We start from the raw sequence: 12063 nt of genomic DNA, 5'->3' as shown, positions 1-12063 counted from the left end.
ATGGTCCAGTATTCAATTTACACAGGTGTGATGTGGAAACTTGATGCCTCCAGTGCACAAACACTGAGAACTTACTTTACAGTGAAGTAGGAGATATCTTGTGTCCAGCAGTTAATCTTTTGAAATGGAAAATATTACATATTCACAGATTCTGGACTCTTTAATGAGGGAGGAGCAGATGTAATCTTAAGGATTTTAAAGAGGCAATTATACATTTTTATGGGAATATATTTATATATTTATGTATGTTTATATGTCTTAATACATGTGTGGAGGGGATCTTTAAGGATATAGCACTTACTATCTAAATTACATTCAAACATTTAAATAATTCGGTTGTAAAAAAATATATCCAGAAGTAAAAAAGATAAATCATCTTGGTATCATTGAAAAGCTGAGAATATATCGTTATCATATCCAACAACCATATGAGCATGAATTTCACCTTTAATCTGCTCTCTGCAGCTCTACTTTGAATCCTCGAAAGTGACTTCCGGTGTCGCGTGTCTGACTTGACGCAGTCAGTCCGCTCGTTCAATGCAGACGGTGTGACGTCATCCAGAGTCGGTCAGCTGGCTCCTCCATCTGAACAGCAGGGAGAGCCTCTCCCATAGGGAGACATCACCATCAACGCCCGAGCCTGGCCAGCAGCATCGGCAGCCCGCTGCAACGGGGGGACAAAACATGGAAGAAACGATATTATAGAGGCGGATCGGGCGTCGGCGGGGATCGGGAGCGTTAGATTATTTATTTAACTATTTATTTATTTATTTCCCCTGCCAGTAATGGCTGGGGTCCATGGCTGCGGCTGCTGAGAGGCAGGTGCAATATTATCGACGGGGGTATTTCGTTCCTCGGCATGGACTCAGCGAGGGCCGATCCACAGGCTGGCCCACCCCACGCCCGCTGAGATCAGATGCTCTCTTCGGGAGGAGAGCGATAGCAGGGCCGCGTCTGGAGGCGATACAACGGGCTGGCGGTGGAGGAGGAGGGGGCCCTCTTTACATCAAAATATAAATATATTTTCAGTACCGAGCTCAAGGTTATGCGCCGTCACACAACAACAGTCAGTTGAAGTAAATATGTGCTGCTGCAAGATGGCATAAGTGTTTTTTTTATTATTATTATTTTTATTTGAGGAAAGACTGTGATTGCATGTCCCCCTTCTCCTGTGCTGACCGGATCCAAAACCTGTAACAGTCTCGCCTTACAGGCCTGAAAAACTGTTTGAGCGCAGCCTCCTCATCTGGAAAACAGAAGCCGGCTCCAGCTGCCAAGATGATGGAGCTGCAGATAGACGAGGTGGTCTATCAGGACGACTACGGCTCCGGCTCCGTGATGTCGGAGCGGGTGTCGGGCCTGGCCAACAGCATCTACCGGGAGTTCGAGCGGCTGATCCGCAGCTATGACGAGGAGGTGGTGAAGGAGCTGATGCCGCTGGTCGTGAACGTCCTGGAGAACCTGGACGCGGTGCTGACCGAGAACCAGGAGCACGAAGTGGAGCTTGAGCTGCTGAAGGAGGACAACGAGCAGCTCATCACCCAGTATGAAAGGGAGAAAGCGCTGCGCAAGCAGGCAGAGGAGGTGAGTAACCCCCGGCACTGGCTGGGCCTCCAGCCGCATCATCACATCCAACTTCCTGCTGCTTCTCCGTAGTCACGGTGCTCCTGTCTGAGCGGAGAGGCTTCACCGGACATGTGACTCATGTTTAGGCCTGTGACATGAGAGTGTTCAGTTTATTTTTAGTTTCAATTCATCGCCGACCATTATTGTGTCTCTTAAAGCTGTTAAAAGAACATCTGTTGTGATAAAATTTAGAAGCACGTGATAGTGTATTTTAGCACAACTACCTATAATACTCCATTTGTTGACGATGTACTAAAACTGTTTCTTACTGTGTAAAAAATACTTCACCTTCCTCAAATGAAAGTTGTACCAAAACTATACTCATGTAAAAATATCAAAGACTTTGTTTTTACTCAATAAGTAACTTGGTGAGAAATGTAATGCAAAGTCTGAAATTTAGTGAAGCAAAAGTATAAAATCCTGCAAAAATGCTATATAGGATACTTCACAATTCAAGGAAAAGTAAACTACTTAATTTAAATCTGTTTAGCTGATTTCCAGGGACATTTAACTGATATAATACCATGTAAGCTGAGATGTTGTGGTCAGTCACAGATACACTGTCTGCATATTAGTGGAGGAATGTTTCTTTAGGATACGGTTGTAGCAGAGTTAATATGCATGTAGACCACCTTACATGCAAGTAAACAGTACTCAGAGGTTCAGTCCAAACACATTGTTATTGATCGCAGAATGAAGCATTTGTATTCCAGCCTGAATAGGTGCTGCTTCCACTTCTACTACTATGTCTGTTAATACTTCTGTACTACCACTGGATCTTTCCCAATGTGTACTATTACAGATGTTACTGTCAGAGCAACTTCTACCACTAACAGTGCCTCCACCACTGCAAATACTAACCCTTCTTCTAACAACAGTAACACACCTATAAAACAGAAATTGACTTTATTTCTAGCTCTCTTTTCCAATTTATACTTGAGCTGAGTCTCATATGCAAATGCAAAATCACCCAATATGCAAACAGAAAGTAAGGACTCGATAGCAGTACGTACAGTATCTGATGATAAAGGGACAGTCAGCTGAAACAGACGATGGATGTAAGCACGACTCCCGAGTGGGCGTTCACAACCGAAAACACTGCAAGAACAGGGACACAAACAATAAAAGCGGACATCAATATGGAGCTATTACATTACCGGTTAAACTCCACCTCCAGCAAATCTTTTTCCCCCACCACTGTCTTTCTGTGACCGGTGTCACAGCAGCAGTGGGATCCAGCAGGCATCATAAAGCAACTTTAATCCTCCTCCCATCCAAAGAGGCCTCAGCATATCACTGGCAGCTCTGCTAGTATCAGCTTAGCTCAGCTTTTAGTCTGTTTCATCATCTGTTCTCCCCTCTGTGTTTTCTCCCTATGTCACTTTATCTAGTTTGTTTTCACTTTAAGCTGTTAATTTAGAAAAGGCTTGTTGGTTGATGTTAATATTTCAGTGTAAGCATATTTAAGCTTATTTTCATTTCATGACAGAAAAAGCTCATTTACCTTAAAAACATGCTCGCATTTTAAGTATTAGCTGGAAATAACTCCTGCAGGTAACAGTTGGTGCTGAGCCAGCTGGAGCTCTTGTTTTTAATGACGGGTCCTGATGGGTTTTTTCATTTTTTTCTCAACAGTTGTGCCAATACTGAAACTGAGAGTGTTCATATGATAACTGCTGGTGAAGAGAAAATAGAAATAATGATATCATATCCCCTAACATACACTGTTCTGTGTCTCAATTAAGTGAAAACATATTGCAGAGATGTGTCTGGATTTAGTGGAAATCAGATATCAAGGCCTGTAATATGTTTTTGTGCAATAAGAAAAAAGACTATTGGCCAGCTTGATATACCAAAACATGCTTTAAGAGCAGACTGTCTTTCCACAAAATCTTGAAATTAACTTTGTAATTGATAATTAATTTAGATTTTAATATCATTCAATGATCTTTTTCTTGATGTTTTTGGCATTCAGGTTTCTTTTCAATGCAAGGTTGTGCTTGCAGCTGTTGACCGAAGCGGATTTACATCTCTGCTCAAATTAGGTGACAAATTTGAATGCAACAAATAAACAGAGAGACAGTTTTGTGTGACTGTTAGAGGGGCACAAAGGGGGATGGGACGACGTGCGAGGGGTGGGGAATTATAGGAAATCAATAGTACACAGAGCACACTGAGGGAGCCTGGCACTGTAACCTGATTTGTGCTTATGAGGAGCGGCAGAGGCAGAGCAACAATAGCAGCAAAAAAAAGGAAATAGACGGAGGTTTAGAGAGCTGCAGGATGAGCGAGTGAACTCACAGGCCCGGTCGGACAGAGAGAGAGAGAGAGAGAGAGAGAGAGAGAGATAGCGAGAGAGAGAGAGACATGAAGGCTGATGAGAAAAAAAGAGCAGAGTGAGAGAGAATCTCAGAGCCTGAGGAAAACAATAGTGCACACTGGGAGCAAGACACTGGTAGCAACGAGCAAAAAGCGGCTCAGATTACAAGGTTATTAAGCTCTAGCTGATGGTAAACAAAGCAAACAACTCCCTGTCTCCTCGTGAGGCCTTCACTACGATATCCAGGATCACAGTTATTCAAGTGGCGTTAACTAATTTTGTCGCATCTTTGTTGCTGCGCAGTTTTCTGTCTCATTCTGACACTTCTCACAGCATGATGACAGAAATAGATTAGCCATCACTCAGCTCTATCTGATCATGTTCTCATCACCTTCTCTCTTGATGTGATTTACTGTAGTCAAATATACACCAACGACTGATTGAACTTGTCAGCTCTGATCAATAATTGAGACAAAAGAAAAAGAAGACACAACCAATGAAACGTATTTGAATGGACAGTTACCGCATGTCATTATTTTCATGGTGTTGTCAGTTCACTCTCTCTGCAGGGGGGCGTAGTAGAAAGTGTGACCACACTGCAATCAAATGCACTTAACGGAGCTCTGGTTTGTCAGTGAAGCACATAAGCTGCACTCATCACAAGGCTACTTCATGAATAATTCATACAGGACAGAATAACACAATATTCCAGCCCATAAATACATACATTTTGTCAATTAACCTGTGTAATTATTGTTTACATTAATGAAATGTAATTTTGACAATCCTATGTCACAAAAGCACTACCACTAGAGAAGTACTAGAGAGGTTATGTGTTTGATTAAGGTAAAAGCAGTTAACAGCAGAGTGCATTTGAAGGGCGTTACTGAAAGACATGTTCACAGCCCAAGGGCATGAGGATATTATTACCTGAATACTACAGGTTTTATTCCATATTATAATTTCAGTCAAAAAAAGACACCCATTAGGAGCAGAAGACATTTCTGCTTTTGTCTGTTTAGATGAGATTTATTCTTTTTGTTTTGTCATCAGGTGAACAATTACATTTTTAGCAAACAGTTTAGAAAACAGACCATGCTGTCCCTCAGATATGAATATCAAATGTTATGAGAGATGGAAAAGATTGTGTGTGTATAGTCAGATTTTCAAGTATTTCATTGGTAGTAAAGGGTACAAAAACAACACAGGATGAAGCCTGTTTAAACACTTTGGTAATGAATAGTAAGATACAAATTCACCTTTAATTGAGTCACATTTTTGTGATTAATTAAGGTGTTTTGCTACAGAAACCCGTCTCGTTAAATTGGCTAGTATGTAGGTAGAGTCACATCTCTGTGATATTGCAGCTAACTCTCACCTTCAGAGGTGGAGACAGTCAGCAGCTGAAGGGACTGACGTGTTTGTTTATTTACCTGCTAAAATCAACTCTACACACAACAAGGATTGTTGTTCTCCTGTGTCTTAATATATCAATGCTAGTTGTATTTTCAAAGGGTGATCATAATTCAGCCGTTGGCTTTCTGTGTGCTGCATATCTGCTGCATATTCCTGGTTCCATGGTCTCCCTGCAGTCAGAGGATTACAGTATTAAGACTTCATGGACTTGCTGCACTGAAAAAAGGACGTCATTGTGAACAGCTTTATAAAAAAAACACAGGCAGTGTGAAAAGGAAGTAGGCAACTCTGTGTTTACCTCTTCTGGCTGCTCAGTTGCAGAGTTTATGTGAACACTGTGGGACAAATGGAGATTTCTTACAGAGCTGCTGACCAACTCCAACCTTTCTGGAGGCTTTGATAATTACCTTATTCTTTTTTTAGTTTTTGAACCTGTGCCTTGTCCTGAAAGGTGATTATTCAACATATCTGCTGCAAACAACTTCATAATTACAATACAATTTGATGTACTGGCCACAAGCATAGTGATCATAGCATGTTGTGTCTCTTTCCCTATTAATTACACAAATAAAATGTGTATCCAATAGTTGAAATATTATATAATTGTCACTTGAAGTACAGTTTGTGAATTGATTTCATGTGTCCTCTATCAGAAATTCATTGAATTCGAGGATGCGTTGGAGGCTGAGAAGAAGGACCTGCAGATACAGGTGGAGTTTCTGGAGCTGCAGGGGAAACAGCTGGAGCTCAAGACAAAGAACTATTCTGATCAGAGTGAGTGGAAACACGTCTTTACCACAAACATTTACTGTATGTTCCCATAATATACTGTACGTGCAGCACATGTAGCTCCTATTGATGAATGTCCTGGGCAGAGCTGAAATCAGTGAAAGTTAATTCCAATACTATGTTTAGATTTTAAGTCAAGACCAGGGAAAATAGAAGCGAGACAGGACACATTTAAAAAGGATACTTTTATTTATGCAGGAGAAGGGTTGAATCAACGTCCAGTTTGACCAAGAAAAGAAGATGAATGAAATGGAAAACATGAAAAATTGGTGCTGAGACCAAATTTGAGTCCTTCAAGCTGTTTTTCTACAGATACACAAAGAAAAGAAAAAGTAACACTCAAGCTGAAGAATACATTTCCATTTTAGTTCTATGAGGAAGATGGAAAGGGAAGTAGACACACTGCAGCTGGAGGACATTATATTTTTAGATTGTTGGTGCTTTTGAACTAACACCCGATTTACTTTTTTTTCACATGTCAGAACCGTATGAGTAATGGCACACATATTTAATTGGCTGTTAAGTTTTATTTTTATTTCACTATCTACCCTTAATGTGTGGGTTTTTCTTGATGTTTTTCTATTAGAGTTTATACCTACATACTAGTTCAGCATTTTAAATACATAGCAAACGGCAAATAATAAGATTAAACACTAGTTGAAAAACTTCCCTTAGGTTAGTCGTATTCTACACTCTGTCCATTGTCATGAAAGCCAAGCCTTCATGTTTAATTGGTGACAAAATATCACATGATGTTGCCAATTGGTGAGGATTAGATTCAGAGCTATTTGAACTCATTACCTTTTCACTTTGTTATCATTTTAAGAGTCCCTCCTGGTTTCTCGCTGTTGAACAGTTGTCTGTCTGTCTTTCAGTCACTCGGTTGGAAGAGAGAGAATCAGACATGAAGAAAGAGTACAACGCTCTGCACCAGCGCCACACTGAGGTGAGAGCAAACGTACAACCTGATGCCTCTTTCGCCACATTTGTCAAAAGTTAGAAAATCTACTTTTTTAACTGGACTCTTACATTCATCTCATATTTCTAACACGATTTATTACATTACTATTGCTCCAAAATCCACCACAACATTTGAATACTGTCAATATTATCACACTAAAATGTTATAACCATTTACTCAATGAGACAAAATATTGCAGTAAAGGAGCATACCAATGTTTTTGCATGTTTTAGGCCAAAACAGATGCTTTTTACTTCAAAACCATGATACATTAATTCACATTCTCAATGGCTTTTTTCTCCTACATTCCAGACAGCCATTGGTTTCAGATGAAAATGCACTTGTAAGTGCAAATGAATTTGAAAAGTATAAATTGTATTACCACGCACTGATAATGTAACAAAAGTAAAATCAGACATGTTTGTTGCTTTGATGGATTATCTCACACAAATCTCTGCAAATTGATCCTGAAGTGAGTGGAAAACAATGGCTGCCTGGAGAGTAGAAAGAAGACAAAACATCAAAAACAAGACTTTGTGTGGAAAGAAAAACAGTTGGCATTAACATAAGTTCTAAGCGATTTGTAGTGAATAAAAAGCAATATGCAAAGCCACGATAAAGTTACTTTGAGCTCTACAGTCTCACAATTTAGTTATTGTGATACTAAGGTGGAGTAGTTTACAGATTGTTGTAATTAAATCACTGCAACACCTTTACTCAACAGTCCATGTCATCTTCCTCTCCCTCTCTTCTCACATCTCTTCATTTTCTTGCCATCATGGATCACAGATGATTCAGACGTACGTGGAGCACATAGAGCGGTCCAAAATACAGCAGGCAGGGAGCAACAGCCAATCAGACGGCCCCGGCTGTGGACGAACGTGAGTTGATGTTTGTGCGTGTTGATGTGGGAGTGTAAAGGTCATGTGTATCTATATTTTTTTGTGTTGATTTGAACTGTAACTGTCACCCGTCGTCTTGTTGCTGATGTTTCGTGTTTTGTCCTGAATGTATCAGGCTGTTCATGCTTCTACATGCTCACTGCGTCGATGCTGGCATTTATGTTTGTCAGGAGCCACGATAAACAGCTGGTGCTGCCTGCTGACAAAGAGGAGAGGCGACGTACAGAGAACAGCAGCCATTACGTGCCTTGTGGGAAATAATTAGAAAAAAAAAGAAAGTTTGGAGTTCATTCGCCAGCTTGCAGTTTTCAGCAGTTGTCCGTCGCTCATGAGTCCTGAATATTTATGAGCACAAAACAAGACGAGGAGTGGGACATCTGGTGAAGCCTCTGTAGCTGAACCGCAGATTAGTCGCCTCCTGCAACATGTTCACTATAGTATCCTAAAAATCTATTCAGCCACAGTGTCTTATCAAAAGCACACTAATCCTACAAATCTTCAGTGACTGTTAAAAATAGAGCACTGAACAGGGCTGATCTTTGCTCATGATTTTTTTGGGATAGTCGTCGGGATGGTTGCATGTAAAACACCAGTGAGGCTTACGAGATTCAGTACTTTTTGATACAATAGGGACTGCTTTGAAATCTAGTTAACATCTGATTATCAGAGGCAGATTTAATAAGAAGAATAAGAATAGAACATCTTTTAAGACTTTTCAGACTTGTAAAAATATTTGTAGCGTGACTTATGAAGGTGAAAAAGTGTGTGTGTGTGTTTGTGTGCGTTCATGTGTCATGGCATGTTCCTGTCTGCTTTCTCTCTCTAATCAGTGTCTGTCTGTCTTGTCTGTCTTGCTGGCTTGCTCTCTGTGCTGCTGTTTGCACAGTCAACGCCACACATGGAGGAAAAGGTAAATCCAACATGGTCCCAAAAACTGCCCTCACACCTTTTCCCTCAGCTCTGCCATCTAAACCGGCCTGCTTGGACTTTGCTGATGCCCCTTCTCATACCTTTGCCGTGCCTCAGCGTCTTGTACAAAGAAATGTTCATTCACTGTTTATTTTCCCGAATGTATCAATAATGTTGCATTTGAACGACAAATAATGAAATAAGGAATGATACGAAGGTCATGTTGTCCAGTTTTCTCTGTCCACTTTCTCCCTCATGTGTTTGTATGTTTCCTGTCTGCTCTGCTTGTCTGTTTGTCTGTCTCTCTTCCAAAAGCAAAACATTCATGTATTGTGTGCAAAGAGGATGCAATTATAAGGATATGCATTCATTTTGAGTGAAGAAGTAATCTGTGCTTGCTGTAGGCCGTATAGTATTTTATCTTCTAAGAGTTGCTTGAACTTTTTTAATTTGTATCGTTGTCTGATGTGGAAGAAAAAACAAGATTTTATTTAACTTTACATAAAAAGTTTTGTAAGTTTTGTTTCAGTCAGTTTTGTTCAGGCATCATTCAACCAAAAACTGCATGTAGTTAATCATCTATTCAATCAACCGATACTTGTACGGTACTTTTGTAGGAATACCTTTAAACTTTTGTTTGATGTTATAGTTGTGGTATTCTATATAATGTATGTATGTGCCCGTAGTGCCGGCTCTGCCTGTTTAAATGACTTGCATTTGCTCCAATCTGTGTCTCTCTAGTAAATAAAGAAAGCTAATGAGACATTAAGACAATGTTAGGCTTGGTGAACTGGACTGCATGCCATCAGAGCCCTTATTTCTTCTCCTTGTTGGGCTTGTGGGCCATTTGACGTTCCCCTAAAATCCCTGTCTTGCTCTATTTACATATTACTTGTTTTTTAATGTATCAGGACATGAGTTTGATTGCAGCCTTTGCTGTGTCCTCCCTGTGTTAATGTGTTTTTCCTCTGGGTGCTCTGGTTTCCCCCCCCCCCCCCCCAAAAAAAACATGCAGTTTGGGTGAACTAGAGACCCTAAAGGATAAGTTCACAATTTTTCTGTCAGGTGCCCATATGAACACTGAAAGAGGTTTTCCTCGCTGTAATCATTCCTCTTGTTCATACTGGCTGTTAAAATATCCCCCTCACAAATGTGCTTTCAATGTAAGTGATGGAGGCCAAAATCTACAGTGTGTCCACACAGTCATTTTGTGCAAAAATGCATTTAAAAGTTGATCTGAGGCTTATATGAGGCTTCAGCGGTCTGAGTTAGTCATATCAAGTGGATATCTGTCACATTTACAGTCTTTTTAGTATCAAATTCCCTCTTAGTGTTTCCTCGGACAGTGTTTCCCTGTTGAGCTGCGGTGGAAGTATAATAACAAAAATGGGGACTTTGGCACTAAAAAGACGTTGAAATGTATCTACTTGATTTGACTCATTTGGATGGCTGAAGCTTCATATTCGCTTCATATAAACTTTTAATACATTTTTGCACTTTTTGTGGATTTTGGCCCCCATCACTTACATTGTAAGTACATTATGAAGGGATCCTCTAATGGCCAGTATTAACAGGCAGATTGATTACAGCAAGAAAAACCTATTTCAATGTCATTTGTTCTCTTGACTGTTGTTTTAAGACAGACTTTATTGTCTTGTTCTTTAAAGGAATAGTTTGACATCTTGTGAAATGCACTTACTAGCTTTCTTGCCGAGAGGATTGACACCACTCTTGTGTCTGCACAGTAAATATGAAACTACAGCCAGCAGCTGGTTAGCGTAGCTTAGTACAAACACTGGAGACAGAGGCAAACAGTTAGCCTGGCTCTGTCCAAAGGTAACAACAGCAGCGCCTCTAAAGCTTTCTAATTAACACGCTGTGTCTTGTTTGTTTAATCAGTTCAGCTGAAGTGTAGAAATGAGGGTCATGTTCCAGGCTATTTCTTGTCTTGGACCAGATTAAACAAATGAAATATATCATGTTAATTAAAGAGTTTTGGAAGTGCTGCTCATTTAATTTTGCTACCTTTGGACAGAGCTAGGCTACCTGTTTCCCCCTGTTTCCAGTCTTAATGCTAAGCTGAGCTAACTGGCTGCTGGCTGTAACTGTTAGCTTCATATTTAGTGTACATGAGACATGAAAGTGGTATTGATCGTCTCATTTAACCCTCTGCAAGAAAGCGACTAAGTGCATTTCCCAAGACGCCAAATTACTCCTGCAAGTTTACCATAGTTATGAATGTGAGTGATTGTTTTTAACCCTGTGACGCACTAGCAAATTGTCCAGGTTGTTTTAATGCATGCCAGGATAGGCTGCAGCCCTGGAGAGGAAAAGGGAAGTAAATTAATAAATGAATAACTAACAGTCTCCTCTCTGTGTCTCCTCTGCCAGCAGCAAAGCGGAGCGGCCGCCGTCATTGAGCCTGTACCCCAGTGGCGAGGGCATGGTACGTGGGGGTCTGGGGGTGGCTAGGATGATGCCTGGGAAAGACATCTGGCAGGTCAGCGAGCTCAGCCAGTCTACCTTCAGCTCCGCCTATCAGGTGGGACCAACAGCGGCCCTGTCTTTCCTCCACGACCACACCTGCAGCCTGGGGAGTGGAAGGGGGAGGGGCCAGCTTTACCGCTACCCGTCCTGCTAGCCACACCCAAAAGGACCACCTCCCCCTCAAGCCTGCTTGTGTCACTTTAGAGGAAAACTATTTTATTCCCATCACTTGGAAATCTGCCCTTTAAAGTCAGATTTGTTAGGTATATATATGTTGACTCAAGCAAGCAGGGGTCTACATTGCTTTTCCATGGACTTTTCTTTATAACTGTGATTATTTTTTGTGTGATCGTGGAGCTTCTTCCATGTGTCCTCATGTTTTAGTTTACACTTTAAGTTGAAGCTTGTGTTTCCAAGTGTTCCTCCTTTTATTTAAACTAAGCTTCTCATACAATTTGATGGCAGATATAGTGAGAGAAGCAGCCAAGGTAAGAAAAGATAGAAAACTATTCACAGCTGAACTCTTTGTGAGTGGTGAGTTTTATAAATACATGGGAAAGTGTTGCTTTCTTGTTGTGGCTCCTCCTAGTGTTTAGTTATTTAAATTATCCCGAGAGTATAAATGCAGGTTAACATGAATGGGTTTCATGCAA

The 12063-nt window shown here is 40.7% G+C and overlaps 1 protein-coding gene across 7 annotated transcripts in view; it reads left to right on the top strand.

Annotated features, from left to right (window-relative positions):
- Positions 1–464: 464 nt before the first annotated feature.
- The window catches only part of mapk8ip3 (mitogen-activated protein kinase 8 interacting protein 3), a 32306-nt gene continuing 20707 nt past the window's right edge, over positions 465–12063 (top strand). For 4 of the 7 annotated variants that reach the window (XM_042393039.1, XM_042393037.1, XM_042393038.1 and 1 more), the window contains exons 1-5: positions 1201–1584; positions 6016–6136; positions 7027–7097; positions 7902–7993; positions 11315–11465. In XM_042393039.1, coding sequence (XP_042248973.1) covers positions 1279–1584; positions 6016–6136; positions 7027–7097; positions 7902–7993; positions 11315–11465 — 741 coding nt within the window. In that variant the 5' untranslated portion in view covers positions 1201–1278. Of the gene's footprint in view, positions 1067–1200; positions 1585–5733; positions 5814–6015; positions 6137–7026; positions 7098–7901; positions 7994–11053; positions 11164–11314; positions 11466–12063 lie in introns of those variants that run through there. The other 3 variants (XM_042393034.1, XM_042393040.1, XM_042393041.1) reach the window with 3 other exon arrangements.

This window comes from Thunnus maccoyii, chromosome 18 (genome assembly GCF_910596095.1).
Source record: "Thunnus maccoyii chromosome 18, fThuMac1.1, whole genome shotgun sequence".
NCBI lineage: Eukaryota > Metazoa > Chordata > Actinopteri > Scombriformes > Scombridae > Thunnus > Thunnus maccoyii.
This window is presented reverse-complemented; position numbering and strand designations above follow the sequence as displayed.